The sequence below is a fragment of the Brassica napus genome, chromosome A7 (genome assembly GCF_020379485.1).
Source record: "Brassica napus cultivar Da-Ae chromosome A7, Da-Ae, whole genome shotgun sequence".
Taxonomy (NCBI): Eukaryota; Viridiplantae; Streptophyta; class Magnoliopsida; order Brassicales; family Brassicaceae; genus Brassica; species Brassica napus.
The window spans coordinates 19,829,598-19,845,782 of record NC_063440.1 but is presented as its reverse complement, the minus strand read 5'-3'; the positions used below and the strand labels follow the sequence as shown (position 1 = coordinate 19,845,782).

The window sequence follows — 16,185 nt, the reverse complement described above, 5'->3', positions numbered from 1 at the left end:
TTGCTATATATGGTTTTCTTTCTTAAAAAATGAGTTTGTGCGTAGCATAATATCAAAGTTAGCTTTTACTTTTGTTTTTACACGAAAAAGGTCAACATTTCGTTGAGGGGGACATAAAGAAGTTTTGGGCAGATGATTTCTCATGGCGTCAGTGCCGGACTAACATTTTCCACTGCCCCAATCAAAATTTAAAATTATGCCTTTGTACATGTTTTATCAAAATCATAAAACAGTATAAACCAACTTTAATTTTTATTAAATAGAAATGGAAGTTTATAGTTTGTTTAGGAAATAAAACTGTGATAAAAATATTTATTGGTAAAATTAATTTTGTTTTTTATTTTTTATGCAAAATTATCCACTAGATTTCTACAGTCATTTTTTTCAACCATCCATTATATGTCTATCATAAAAATCAGTAAACATAATCCAAAAATATTATCGTAATAAAGTGAAGCTATCAAGCTTTTATCACATTTCAAAAACTATGAACTAACAAACATATCTTCTTACTACGTAAAGGATTAGTTGAAAAACTGAAACATTAAAACTAAACTAGATATTAAATATATTAGTAATATTTTAACAAAAAAAATTACAAAAATTTATTTGTTTATAAATAATAATACGAATATTTTTTTAAAAAATATGCTCTATTATTTTGGATGCCCTAATCCACGGTTCGGGTGGCTTGCCCTCCGGGCCGACCCTGCATGGCGTTGAGGAGCAAAAGTCTATTGTCTATGACTCTAATTAATCCAACGGAACATCTCTAACCTATGATTTCGCAGTTGTAAAATTTACATATATATGTCGCTTATATTCAATATTGTAATATCAATCTAGTTCTTAAAACAAAACAAAAATAAATCATTCTTGTTTTACTGTCTCAAATGTTTAGCTTCGGATGCTTCAGATGGTAACTTATTTGTTTATAGAAAGATCGACTGAAGAAAGCCATTCAACTAATCAAAATTTGCATAATCTCCTTCTGATTAAATAAATATATGGACCATTTAAAAACAACTTATGCACTTTATTTACCTTCATTTCTATTATTTTGTGTAATTTTATCCATATTTTCCCATTCTGTACAATTTTTAATTAAGCTATCATTGTGATTAATCAGATTTATTAGTAAAATGTTACAAAAATATATTGTAGTCCTTTTTATTTATTCTACTGTACTAATTCGAATATAATGTGTGTTTGTTGGGTCTACCTCGTGGTATGTAGGCACATATTACAGAAAGAAACGCACCAACGCCATCAACTACACGGACGATACTTTTGATTAGATGATTTGAGCTAAACTGATATATCCGAAATTCTTACAAAAAATGCAAAGTTAAATTTGATATAAATCATAACACTCCAAAGAAAGAAAATGATGAAAAGGACGACCCAATTTAATCCGTAGGTCCAAGATTTTATTAGATATGCCGGGGTACCTATGGATATAGATGAATGTTTGATTACCCTTGGCTTCTCCCAACCAATTGAGCCAACTTTTATTCAAGTTTTACACCATTGAATCTTGTGGTTCTATTATTAGATAGACTTGGTAAAAAAAATCAACGAATTTAATTACTCTATTAAATACCACGGAAATTAAGGAATACTATAAACTAGAAAATCAAGCCATTTACTTACATTTGTTTTATTATGTTCTTTTTGTATACCCCATTGTGGAGTTTATCAGACGTGTATATAAAAGAAAATATTATACAAAACCACTTAGGTGAAAAGATTATTGTTAATGTCCCATAGGTGAAGATGTTTTGTTCAACACAATCTCAAACTCACTTATCTCATTGTCTCCTGCGCCCTCTTCTTCTTCATCTTCGTAATCATCCTCTCGCTCTCTCCGTCTTTATTATCAACTTTGTCCCTCTGATTAGTCTCAAACTCAGCCTTCGTTTCTTGTGAAAGAAGAAACTGTCTCGGTTTAGTAACCAATAGAGGCAATATTGGCAGTGGCCCAGTTTTGTTCCTCTCGCTATACAACGGTTCTAGCTGGTGAAAATAAGGGCATGTCTTGGAATCAAGGGGTCGTCTCTTGTTGCTCTCTTTGACTTTCTTGAAGTACTTGTTGATGTTTTCCCACTTCTCTTTGCATCGTTTCGTGCTTCGATTGTATCCGAATCTTCTCATCTCTGCAGAGATCTCTTCCCATAACGGCCCCTTAGTACCGTTTTCTAGATAGTTAGCTTCTAGATTCTTTCTTATTCTTATTAAGGCCTCGACCTCAGTTTTAGGCCATCTTGAAGAACTAGGAGATACTGAATGGTTGCCATTGTAAGTCCCTATCTTCATTGTTGTATCTAGTACAACCTGACTTGTCTCTTCGCTCTCAAATGTAATTGAATGTTGTTCACTTTGATATTGTTTCCTATGTGATACTTTATAATTCTGCTGATGTGGTTGTTGTTGTCCTCCTGATATTTTTTGTAAGAATGATGTGGTTGTTGTTGTCCTCCTGATATTTTTTGTAAGAATGATATGATTGCAACGTCTTTAGCCGCAATATTAGACCTCTCATGGACTAGTGTTTTGTGTTCACTATTGATTCTCTCTACCTCTTGGACCCTCCAAGCTTCTTCTCTTGAGATTCTCTCTCTCTCGCGAGTCTCCAAAGCTTTCAAGAACCTTTTATGCATCTTCTCTTGTTTCTCCATCAACTCTTTTGTCAACTTCCTCTTCTTCCTCGATCTCTTTTCCTGATCTTCTTCTTCGTCAGATGAAGAAGTTGATCTCGAAAAAAGATTCAGTGATGATACATTGTTTAACAAGTCACTCGAAGTTGGTTTAAAACCAGTATCAACCTTAGTTATATGGTTGTTGTTATAAAAGGGGAAATGTGTTGTTAAAGACGGTTGCTTGGCAAGGAAGGTAGAGTTTGTGGTGATGTGTTTCACACTAACCTGATGATTAGAGGCGGTTTTGGGCACATCCAGATGGAACATTTGCCTTGTGGTCGTGGTCGCTGCCGGAGATTTTGCGGGTTGGAACTTGGATCCAGAATTGATAGTCTCAAAAGCTTCTAACTCATCGAAAAACCGGCAAGTTTTGCCTTTGGATCTTCCGGTAAGACCATCTTTGGTACGTTTGTTGTACTTGTACACATTCTCGAACTGTTCTTTGCATTTCTTTGAGCTTCTCTTGTAACCAAGCTCCATCATTTTCCTAATTGTTTATCAAATAAGAAAACCATAAGAAAGCAAAAAAACAAACCTATTCCTAGATAGTTATTTTAAAATTTTAATTAGACTTTTGGATATCTACGAACATATAATTATCAGTACATGAGTATTCAAATGAAACTACGGAAAACATGATAACATAGACATCCAAAATGTGTAAAACGTATACACAAGATCATAAATAAAATTTCGGTTTATTTTTTTTGCAATATTAAATATGCATGTATCATAACTATAACAAAAACCTGGAGATTTCTTCCCATAAGGAAGCTTTGAGAGTGGAGTCACGAAAGGTTTTATCCATCACCGAACGTATTCTCAAGAGAGCCAAAGTCTCCGGTCTTGGCCACCGGTTTCCTCTTCCGCCACATGCTTCGCCGGTTTTCTCCATCTTCATATCTTTCTCTTCCTCGCCTGAACCGCCTAGGCCACCGTCACCGGAGCTATCTAACAGTTCTGAAGAGTTTCCAGACATACTTAAAACTCGAATCTGATTTTTTCTCAAAGAGAGATTAGGAGAGTTTGAAGAGAAGAAGGTTGTGGTTGAATTTTCTGTATTTTTGTTTTCTCAAATTCAAATAATTTTTTTTAAAAACTGTTAATTTTAAAAGGATTTCATAAAAACTCATATTGTTTTCTAAACACCTATCTAAATAAATTATTTTTCATTATTTTTATATTATTTTGAAAAATTTCATTTTATTTTCATATCATTTTTAGATTCTACAATGATATAAATTTTATAAAAATAATTTTATAGTTATATATATATATAAATATATATAGTTACTTAATATAAATTTAATTAAAATTTAAAATACGGTTGGACTGATAAAGTTACAATGCTGAGTCAACGTCCGTTTTGGTTTTTACACTGCTTTTGGTAAGAAAATACAAAAAATCTCATTGGTAAAATATAAGAGTAATATTGATGGACCAATGTAGAGAGTAAAAAGTTAGAGAAAAAATATATGAAAAGAAGGGAAAATATATTTGTTATATTTATATCACTAAAGTTTTTTTTCTTGATAAAATGAAGGGAAAATATTGATGTAAATCAGAAAAGAGAAAGTATTTTAGCGAAATTGATTTTTTTTTCACCTAATTGGTAAAATTTAGAGGGATTTAGAACAACACATTTTTTAGTTCAAACTTTTACTCTAATAGAGCTATACAGTCATATCCAAATTGTAACTTTTGAGAATTCAAGTAATTAAGTTTGTAATTTTTTTTTGTCAACTATTAAGTTTGTAATTAAAAATGCATAATATTGGTATATTTTAGTCAACCCTATTCATCATGCCAAGTTCATACAATTTTAGGCCTGTGTGTTATTTGCTATCTACTCTTGAGCCTAGGCTCGACACATTACTTTCTAATCTGATTATCACCATTGCAAATGAACCTATACTTTAAAAATATCGTGAGATGGGGGCATGAAAGGCCTATTTAGTTAAGACAAAACAAAATACCCATTAGTCGTCAGAGCCCACGAACCAAATAACACACAGGCTTAAAACTTGAAGGGTATAATAGTCATTTATTATGCTGAAGCCCTAAAATATTCCATCGCTTTTATACCACCTTCAAGCAGTAATTTTCAGATCTGATTACAGTTTCTTTCTCTTCGCTTATCGATTTTCGTTTTTATGTTTTTGATGTATTTTTGTTGTTTAATGTTGTTTGTTGAATGCCCAATGATGGATAAATTATTATAGAGCGGTTGTATTTGGATAAATCTCCGGCGTTGTTGTGTTTACCTTTTTTAAGTCACTTGAGCATCGCTTATTTCGTCGCCGATTGCATTCACACGCGCACATCTCTCACTACCATTCTTCCATTCACACACGTGCGTCGGTTGCGAGTTAGCGGTGTTTGGGGGCTTTTAAGGGGTTTGCTGGAGTTTTATCCATTTACTTGCAATTTTGCAAGCCGTGAATGATCAGATTATAGCTATGAGATCTGAGGGCTTTTTTTGATTTTTATTTGTTTTTTTTCTTACCCGTTGATGTGAAAAGCTCGATACTTTCTGAGTGGTGCCCTGGTTTTTCAATTTATTTGTTCGTAGTTATCATTGCAGCTCTTTATCATCATCATCATCATTCTCATCAACAACTTCATCTCTTCTTCTTCTTCTTCTTCTCCTTCGCTGTCTGCTTCTCTTAGTGCTGCTGCTACTACTGGTTTATTGCAATGATAGCTATGTGACATTTTGAAAACCGGTTTTTGATGCGCCACTAATGACAGATTTTATCTCATTACTGAGGGTGTTCATGTTTTTTAGTTTTGATTTTATTTTTATGGTTTTGCTGTTTGGTTTCTCTTGTCTTTTTGGCAAGTTCTTGTCGAATTTTTATTTAATTATGAAACGCTATATCACTTTCGGACATTTTTCTCTGTTTTGGAATGGACCAAGCTCAAGAAAACAGGCCCAAATTACCACCAAATTGCTTCTACTTGGATTACAAGTTTACGTTACTTGGATAACACACGTTAAAGCTCACAGCTTGTTTGATAAAATCAAACGCCTTAGTTGATAAATAATGTTGAGGTCTTTATATTTTTGATAAAACCAAACGCTTACATAGATAACTATTGACGTCAAATTTCGAATTTCCGAACCGAGCTGACCTTTTGCATTAGTACAAAACTCCAATTTTGAAACGTGTCTCGTCGTCCTAAAATAATCATATCTGTGATAAAGAAGCCGACATTTGTTTTGGACCGATCCAATCAACCAACAAGGCCGACAAAATCCACTTGATTAGTTTACCAAAAAAATATCAACTACAGCACGAGCAGAGAGTGAGCATTAGGCCAGGGCCCATAGGATTTTGGGGGAAATGGATTTTTGGATTTTTGGTTCTTAGCTCAGAAGTCCCATTCTGGTTTTATGAATTTTCAGTATGGATTCGATTTGGAACCTATCAGGTTTGGATCACTCATTCGAAGAATCCTCTGAATTCTGAAGTTAAAATGGGTCAGGTTCGGTTTCGGGTATTGTAATAAAAAATAACCGAATATAACTAGATTAACCAAAAATAAATCAACAATTTGATTGTATTCGAAAATAAATTTTTCATAACTAAAGTTTGAAACACACCAAAACATAACTAGCTTGACTTCATATTTTAACGTCCAAAGTCAAATCCCATATCGAAATTCAAAATCACACAATACACTAGTAGACAATACATAAAACAAAAATTTATAAAAATGCTTATTATTGTTGGGGATGTTTCATCTCATCTACATACTCTTAAAAATACAAAGATTGTTAACAATTTAACTAAATTAACAGAAGTACGAGATCTATCAAAAAATACCAATAGGTCGTGTGCAAACATCAAATGAGTAATTCGAGGAGAGACACATAGAGGATGAAGGGCGAATTTGTTCTCAAGTTGTGCCTTGTTCAAGAACCTAGAAAGAACTTCCATAATCATTATGAACAAGTATTGACAGATAAAATCACATTGTCTTATTCTTCCCTTCAAAAAAGGCGGTCATCACATTGTCCTTTCTTCCCTTAAAAAAAGCCGATCAGCTAACCATTTATAACAAAAGAAAATCTCGAAGAGGTGATATATTCATCTATCCATGTAACAAAGATCAGAGAAAAACTTTAAATCTCTAAGATTTTTATTACGAAATCCTTACACATCGTGTTAAAAGCCTTGCGAATGTCTACTTTAAGCATATAATAACTTATCTGAGTTGAGCTCCAAAAAACTCAATTCATGAAGTCCATTACAAAATAAAAAAGGCTGAAAAGCCTTTTTAGTTGAACTAGAGAAGTGCAAAAAAGAAATTGTTGCAAACTCAGAGGAGTGCGGTTGGATGTCTTTCATAATTCCAATGATTTCTTTTGACTGAAAATTACCGGAGATAGCTCGGATGAGCGTTAAACTATCGGAGAGAACCTTGAGTGTGGAGAACTCCAAAATTAGCGTCATACAAAGTACCAATAGAATCGTGATGGCCTCTACAATAAAGTGTGAGCTGATGAAGCTTTCAACCAAAGATCAATCGTTTGGAGTCTTCAGACCTGGACCCGAGAAGATCCATCCCAATCATGTTGTTAACTTGTCTTTGTTCCAGGCCGCTTCAGTCAAATTAATTTTTCTCTAATGAAATATTTCAGTGACAAAAAGCATATAATAACGTATAGGCCAAAATGATTTGTTGTATTCTCCGATCAGTTTCGACGCGAGTAGAACGTTTTCACCCAAGCTTGATTATTCCTGCACTTGAAAATAATCCAACCATGAATCCAGAATTTCAATACTGTTTTTGCTAGAATTATTCTGTGACTAATAAAACCATAATAAAACCATGATGTGAGAATGTATAAACTATATTACAATATATCCCAATATATCCCAATGTATAAACTACGAGCGTGGCTTTGGTTTGGTCTTCTCCGGAGGAGTTGTCCGTCTACCGATCAACATTCTCTTCGGGTTGTGGTTAAATGGGTGTATACGGTCCCGGTGGAATGCAATGGAGGCGGTAATCTCTGGCGCAAACTACTGAACGACGGCATCGTCGGTCTTCGGCTCTTCTTCGTACCGTCGGTGGTGTCTTTTATCTTGCCTGCTCTTGGTTCGTGGTTTGATTCTTCGCTTTGGTACGGTCTGAGTTTTCGGTTAGAAGCTGTAGGAACCGTAGCATTCAGGGTTTGAGGGCGCCCTTCTCTCGGTAGCTCGTGGCAACCAACCGGTTTTCTCATATAGTTTCAGAGTTGTAAGGTTTAACCTTATCTTGTTATCACTCTGTTTTACCGCTTTCGCTGCGTTGTTGTTCAGCCTGGTCATTGCTTGCTGTTTGTAGTCGATTCTCGTGTTGTGTTGTTTTTATTTTATTTCCGCTACTAGTCGTCTCATGTAATAGCTGTTAAAAATTAAAAATTGGTATAATATTTAACATTTTACCAAAAAAAAAAAAAATATATATATCCCAAAAATATTTTCAAAAAATAAAATCATATAACCGAGTCTTCCTACTAATTATTCTCTACATAGTCTACGAAAATTATTCAATGATATCAAGACAAGTAGCTGAGTCAGCCCATTACGACAGGGACAAAACCGGAACTATAAAAAAAGTCATTCTCTTTGCTTCACCTCTCCCATTCCATTACCGAACCTCCCAACCAATGACAACTCAGAGAACACAACCTCCATAATAATTACCATTTTACCCATATAATCCTTCCACGATTCCACCCGCCGCAAACGAACGGCGGAGGAAGAGAGACACACACCATGGAGTCATCGCCAATCAACCGTCTCCCACCGGACTCGCTCCACCAGATCTTCTCCTCCCTCCCCCTCCGCCAAATCATCATCTGCAGATCCGTCTGTAAGTTCTTCAACCACCTCTTGACCTCACAGCCCTTCACCGAGATCATCTCCACGCGTCCTCCTCTCAACCTCCTCGCCCTCCGCCCCCCGCACCACCACAGACACCGCCACGCGGCGAATCCGCAGCCCTGCATCAACGTGTACGATCCAGACGAGAATCGATGGCTCAGATTCAACCTCGACTTCCTCCCTTTCCGGTCTCCGCAGCCGGTGGCTTCCTCCAACGGGTTGATCTACCTCTGGGGCGACTCGGTTAACTCGGTTGACTCGAGCAAGTCCCTCGTGGCGTGTAACCCGCTGACTCGCCAGTTCAAGGTGTTGCCTCAGCTCGGCTCGGCTTGGTCGCGGCACGGGACTGTTCTCGTCGACTCGGTTAACAGAGTCATGGTCCTCACCGAGCTAGCCGCTCTGTATTACTCAGGCGCGGTGGTGGCTAACCAGTGGCTCAAATTCTCATCGAACTTGCCGTCGAAACCGAGGAGCCCCGTGTTGATGTCCACCTCCGTGTTTGCCTTATGCGACGTCGGGTCGCCGTGGAGAAGCCAGTGGAAGCTCTTCTCGTGTAGGCTCACGAGCCTCGCGGTGACTCACACCAACTGGACTTGCTTGGAGAAGCACGAGTGGGGAGATATCTTCGATATTATAAAACGACCGCGTTTGCTGCGCGGGGAAGGAGAGTCTAAGCTGCTGATGATTGGGGGGTTGAAGTCGACGTTCTCGTTGAACCCGGCGTGTTCGACGATTCTGATACTTAGGCTTTGCTTAGAGAGCTTGGAGTGGGAGGAAGCTGGGAGGATGCCGCTTGAGATGTACAGAGGGTTTCAAGAGTCGAGTAAGTTTAAGGTGTTTGGAGGTGGTGATAGGGTTTACTTCTCTGCTAAGAGGATGGGGAAGCTTGCGATGTGGGATTGTTGGGAAGGGTGGAGATGGGTTGATGGTGTTTCTGGTTATGGTGATGGGTTGTGTCGTGGGTTTGTGTTCGAAGCTAAGCTTACGTTGATGCAATGAATCTTACTGTTTGCTGAGTTCTATTGTTGTTGTTTTTGCTTTTGTGTGTTTATTGTTGGTGTTTATCTCTTGTCATGTTGTTCTTGAATGTAAAAGACTCTGCTTATAGGAGTTATATCTCTCTCTTTCAAAGGGTCTTTGAGTATACAATACAACTGATTGATCGAGAAGATTGTACTCGTGTACTTTATCTCTGGAGGGAGTACAATAATCTATGAAATTTGTGTGTTGATTAACAAAAATTCAGTGAGGTATCTCTTTGATGTATCTAAGCAATGTGTTCTACATTGAAACTAAACTTCCTTGTTAGTCAACTCTAACACCAATCATATACCATATATATGCATCTGATGATGATATCATTAGCTTGAAACTGAAGGAACGTGCTTGATGATGCAGATTTGCTATTAACTGATCATTAGCTTACTGGACACGTAATGTTTGATATGGGGCCATATCCTATGCATATGTCAGGAGCCATTATGTTCGGTCTATAAAATCATCACCGATGCGTCAATCAATTGAGAAAGATTTTGGTTTGTCTTAGTTCAGGTTTAAGTTTAGATTCTTTTTGAACCAATGTTTTGTTCTTTTCTTTCCTTATATTTATCGGCTCATCCCGTAGCATGAATCGAACCCATGATAGACAAATTTACGCAGTGCCACAAGTTAGCTGGTCGTCCTCTTCTTTCTTGGTCTTTGCCATTGTTTTTTTTATTTCGTGCTGTCCACTTTCTCATCTTCAGAATTAGCATCCACGACCAATTATGTATACTAGAACATACCAAGAATACAAATATAACATAATATTCAAATGAACTCCTTATCTTTTTTCTTCAGTATAATTACCGATGGCTAAAAATCTTTCTTGTGGTGACCAATCATCCATTCTTTTTTATATTCCAGTCACATAGGATTTTAGTTAAATGCTAACAACATGTTGAATCTAAAAATGAAATTACAGAAGGAAATAATCATTATCAAAAGAAAAAAACGAGTATATGTTTGTCGAAAGTCGAAACCAAGAAAAGTAAAATACATACTTACTTGATCGCTGCATAAATTTCACTGCGCAATTTTTCAATATTCATTTTATTTGGTGTTGGTTAATCTGAAGACTAAAGTGTTGCCTATATTAACCAAAATAAATTCCTTATTTCTCAAGGCATGTGTGATGTCTATTGTCTAATGTCTTTTACCGCCAACAAGCTTGTTATTTATTTTTGTTTTCTGGCTCAAAATTAGAGTTAAGTTATTCTTATACAACACTTATTGCTCAGAAGTACCACGAGTGTTGGTTGTTGACCAGTTCCACTAGATCATATGATTATATATATACAACATTTCATGTATAAATAATAATAGGGAATTATTATAAATAATCAATTAGAGGGGTCAAGAGGGATTTGTCTAGCAGCCAAGCAGGGCCGTGTTTGTGTTTGATACCAAGCATAACAAGCATCAAGAGATATTTATATTGGGGGCCAATTGTTCCAAAAGTTCCTCTCTGGTCATGGGCGAAGCTAGATAGGGGAGATTGGGTGCACATCCACCCATGATTTTTTTTTTGTAATTTCATATTTTCTAAAGAAAAACTACATAAAATAGTTAAATAATAATGAAAAATTCGCTCAGTACACCCAGTATCTGTTATTATTACTTTATGCACCCACTAAAATTAAACTCTGGATTCGCCGATGTCTCTAGTTCTGTTGGTAAAGACTATAAATAGTATAGTTTGGGTTCGGGGGTTCTACAACTTGTATGCATTTTCCTGTTTTATTAGATCATGGGCCAAAAAAATTTGTTTGCTTCTAAGCCGGAAATTGTCAGGCCCCTCTGCAGCCAAGTAATATAGTAATCATAGGCTCATAGCAGCCAATTAAAAGTAGAAATGATACTTAGTAGAGTATGGGAAATGAAAAATAAATCTTACAATTTTATTTAAGTAAGGAATCAAACTTTAAAACTGAAGAATTTGGAAAACAGGACTTGAACTTACAAACACATGACTAATTTGCATACATGAATGGGACCACATCATCAACATGTTTGCAGTTTATTGCAACAACTTATTTATGAAAAAAAAAACACATTGAATGGGAAACTTTATCATTAGAATGTATATCCGTTTAGATGATCTCTTAATGATCTTGCGTCTTTTATTTTATCACCAAAACATTCTTTGTTCTCTTGTAATGTCGTCAACTCCTGCAAGAATACAAGTAAACGTATGAAATAAGCAACTGTAATGTGATTGAGGTATACCACATTGTAAGTAACTTTGAGAAATGATAATTACCATGAAGATGATTAATTAGTAGTGGTATGGAGGAGGTGGAGATTTGTAGAGGTAGGGTTGGTGTGGAGGTGAGTAGTGAACCGGTGGCGGAGGAGAGTGGACGGGAGGAGGAGGAGATTTGTATTCATAGTGTTTTGGTGGTGGGGGAGAGTGGTAAACCGGAGGAGGAGGAGACTGATAAACTGGAGGAGGAGGAGATTTGTACTCATAATGCTTCTTGGGTGGTGGAGGAGAGTGGTAAACTGGAGGTGGGGGAGACTGGTAAACTGGAGGAGGAGGAGATTTGTACTCATAATGCTTCTTGGGTGGTGGAGGAGAGTGGTAAACTGGAGGTGGGGGAGACTGGTAAACTGGAGGAGGAGGAGATTTGTACTCATAATGCTTCTTTGGTGGTGGAGGAGAGTGGTAAACTGGAGGAGGAGGAGACTGGTAGACTGGTGGTGGTGGTGATTTGTACTCGTAGTGCTTCTTTGGTGGTGGAGGAGAGTGGTAGGCCGGAGGAGGAGGAGACTGGTAGACCGGTGGTGGTGGTGATTTGTACTCGTAGTGCTTCTTTGGTGGTGGAGGAGAGTGGTAGGCCGGAGGAGGAGGAGACTGGTAGACCGGTGGTGGTGGTGATTTGTACTCGTAGTGCTTCTTTGGTGGTGGTGGAGAGTGGTACACTGGAGGAGGAGGAGACTGGTAGACCGGTGGTGGTGGTGATTTGTACTCGTAGTGCTCCTTTGGTGGTGGTGGAGAGTGGTACACTGGAGGAGGAGGAGACTGGTAGACAGGTGGTGGTGGTGATTTGTATTCGTAGTGCTTCTTTGGTGGTGGTGGAGAGTGGTACACTGGAGGAGGAGGAGACTGGTAGACCGGTGGTGGTGGTGATTTGTACTCGTAGTGCTTCTTTGGTGGTGGTGGAGAGTGGTAAACTGGAGGAGGAGGAGACTGGTAGACAGGTGGTGGTGGTGATTTGTACTCGTAGTGCTCCTTTGGTGGTGGTGGAGAGTGGTACACTGGAGGAGGAGGAGACTGGTAAACAGGTGGTGGTGGTGATTTGTACTCGTAGTGCTTCTTTGGTGGTGGAGGAGAGTGGTACACTGGAGTAGGGGGAGACTGGTAGACAGGTGGTGGTGGTGATTTGTACTCGTAGTGTTTTTTAGGTGGTGGAGGAGAGTGGTAAACTGGAGGAGGAGGAGACTGGTGGACCGGTGGCGGTGGTGATTTGTACTCGTAGTGCTTCTTTGGTGGTGGAGGAGAGTGGTACACTGGAGGAGGGGGAGATTTGTAGACAGGTGGTGGTGGTGATTTGTACTCGTAGTGCTTCTTCGGTGGTGGAGGAGACTTGTAAACCGGTCGAGGGGAGTAATGCTTTACCGGTGGTGGAGGTGATTTGTATTCGTATTGCTTCTTGGGTGGTGGGGGAGATTTGTAAACTGGAGGAGCTGGATAGTGTTTAATAAGTGGTGGTGGAGATTTGTAAACCGGAGGAGTGTAGTGCTTCACCGGTGGAGGAGGAGAAGAGTAATAGTAATTTGCGGTGGTTTCAGATACAAAACCAAGAGATAATGCTAAGACAAGCAAAGTTGCTGCCAAAGAGGCCATTGGCGATCTCATTTTGTTATGTGTTTCTGTTTGTGTTTGATGCTCTGAATGTCTCCCCTAATCACCCTTTATATAGAAACAAACTTTCACCTCTGATGGTAAAAGGCATTCTTATTATATGTAAAACACAATATAGTTGACTATGTAATACAAAGAAAAATATGAGGTTTGGTCTCAGTCAGCCTTTCATTATCGATTTTCTCTGCCCTTCAATTATTTTGGTAGTTGTTGATTGATATGTTCTGCATGTTCCGAGCATATCAAATTATAATTAATACATAGAACACTGAATCTAAAGCTAACAGAACTTTTCATAAGATATAAGAGGGAATCACAAAAATATGGCCGATCAAAGAAGATCAAAATATGAAAATATATGAGTGTGGTAAATGTAACTGAGTCCATTTACCAGGAAATGAAAATACTTTATTTCAATTTATTTTATCAAATATTTTTATATTCATAATATGCAATATACGAATTTGATTCTAAATATACACATCTATAACAGTAATATAAGCTATTGTGATACTTGTACTTTATCAAAACATTTCAGGAGAATTGGCATCATGCTATCTGATAAAACCACTATATTTTAATTGGGATATTTGTATTTTTGTGATGCTAAATTTATTAATTAAAAAAACATAATTAAAATAAGACTAATATACATTTTCAGAATATTTCCGATGGAGTAATAACTTTAATTAATTAAATAATTATATTTTATAGATAACTATATTTGTTTCAAGTTTTCTCTATTTGTTTTGTAGGTTTCTCTCCTCTTTTAATATATCTTTTATTAATAAATTTGGTACTGCTATGTTTTGATTTCATCAAGAACCCAAACTTATGTGTTTAAATTTTTTAAGAAGTGTGGCCACTATTTTGTTAGTTACATGTTCATCGCAAACTTATAATTATAAATCAAGTTTTCTTTGTTTTTCCGTAACTAATAACTAGATTGTTCAAATACATTAGTTTTTTTTTGTCAAAGGGGTTTCCTATTATTATTATTTTTGTTCAAATACATTAATATTCTTGTTTTGTTAATCTTTGATTTCTGTTTGGGCAAAAATATGATGAAGAAGAAACGCGTTAAGGATAGGTGGCCAAGTTGAATGTAGAAGGAGCATTGACGGGTTGTGATGTTGCTTCACACGTTCATTGTTTTATTTTAACACGTTTCTTGTCATTACTCCGATTATTATATAACATCTTAGGTTATTACTTTAACTATTACTTAGTCACATTATGAAATCTAAATTATGTTTACAATATATACAAGAAGTATAACAGTTCATACTCAGAAATCAAAATTTAATAGCATTTGAGAAGAGATATATATGCTTACCCTTTGGAATGATGTAAACCACTCACTGAGAAAATATATAACGTACATACATTGTATCTTAATATATATATATAGTGTTTATCAGAATAGAAATAATAACATTATCACTAACCGGTGTTAAATAAAAGGTGAAGATAATCCAACTCGATGACAATTTTCTTCTTGAAATAAGTTATAAAAAAAAAAAGTGTAGCCGAAGCTTGGTCAACATTAGAAAATAAAACATTTAGGATAATAGAATATAATTGGGGTTATTGATTTGATTTTTATCAAATGGGTAAGTAACCAGCTGGATTAGGATTTAGACAAATCAACAACTTAACATTCTATATAGTATTTTCTAAAAGGTTGACGACTATTTTGGTTAGGCGTCAAAAGTTATCTAACTAATTTTGACAATTTTGATGATGGGAGAAATTGACGTCAAAAAAGCTTTAATATAATCACCGTCATTAGTAAATTGGTTTAAGCTAATTTTCTAGAACAAGGGTTAAGCTATAAACTAGTTATGCTTTGTTATTCAAACGTGGTACTAGCTGATGATGTATACGTAGAAACTATTTAGTTCGTTTGAAAACATAGCTGCAAGAGATTTTGTCATTCTGATTTCAAGTTCTTAATGAAATTTATGTTCTATTTTTGTTGAAACATATGTTCTTACTAGATTTGGTTCCCGCATAAAATTAAACTTAACAATTTGAAAGTTGCATTAGTTGCAGTATATATGTGATTATGTGTACATTCCAAAATTAAATAAAAATAGTTGTTAGTAGTGTGGGTGCACAACTGGATAAAGTATTTAAGTAAATGCAAAAATTTGGTGATTCAAAAGTCCAAGCCAACCGCAGAATACTAAATTAACGTTCGTCTCTTGATCCATGCATGTTGAATTAGGGACTATGCTTTAATTCATTCAGAAAACATAAATTATAAATTTATTATTTTAAGCTGTAAATAAGAATTTATCTTTTGGTAGAAGTACTAAACGCTCAACAAGTTTGTTTAAAAGCTTTTCAATTATTATGGGTATCATGCTTCAATATATGTGCTGATTTGCATGTATTAAATATATGTTACAACAAAAGATCAAAACATTTATGGGTTGAAACGAATTCATAGGTAGGAACGAACACTGTAAGGATTAGCTAGCGAAACCAAATAGATTTAGAAAATGCATTAGACTATGTCAGGCAGTGATGACCTGCACCATTATGACATTTATAGCTTGTTGTAATAAGCTATTTGCAACCTAAAAAACTCTATAGAACTCGGATCTGAACCATGATGAAATTAGCTTGTTGTAGCAAATTTGTCATTTGTATATTATGTAAGCTTTAAATTTGTTAAGTAAGTTCAAAAATGACT

General features: G+C 36.2%; 2 protein-coding genes and 1 pseudogene across 2 annotated transcripts; 1 reads left to right on the top strand and 2 right to left on the bottom strand.

Annotated features, from left to right (window-relative positions):
• Positions 1-1,556: 1,556 nt before the first annotated feature.
• On the bottom strand, positions 1,557-5,638 carry LOC106353497 (annotated as a pseudogene).
• A 2,642-nt stretch (positions 5,639-8,280) lies between these two features.
• Positions 8,281-9,702, top strand: LOC106353496 (SKP1-interacting partner 15). Its single transcript, XM_048735768.1, has one exon. The coding sequence runs from the start codon at positions 8,471-8,473 to the stop codon at positions 9,575-9,577; it is 1,107 nt and encodes a 368-aa protein (XP_048591725.1). The 5' UTR covers positions 8,281-8,470; the 3' UTR covers positions 9,578-9,702.
• Positions 9,703-11,496: 1,794 nt separating this feature from the next.
• Positions 11,497-13,540, bottom strand: LOC106353495 (extensin-3-like). The gene is made up of 2 exons (XM_022688979.2): positions 11,880-13,540; positions 11,497-11,788 (listed from the first exon to the last, which is right to left on the bottom strand). The coding sequence occupies exon 1, from the start codon at positions 13,476-13,478 to the stop codon at positions 11,895-11,897; it is 1,584 nt and encodes a 527-aa protein (XP_022544700.2). The 5' UTR covers positions 13,479-13,540; the 3' UTR covers positions 11,497-11,788; positions 11,880-11,894.
• Between the last annotated feature and the right edge of the window lie 2,645 nt (positions 13,541-16,185).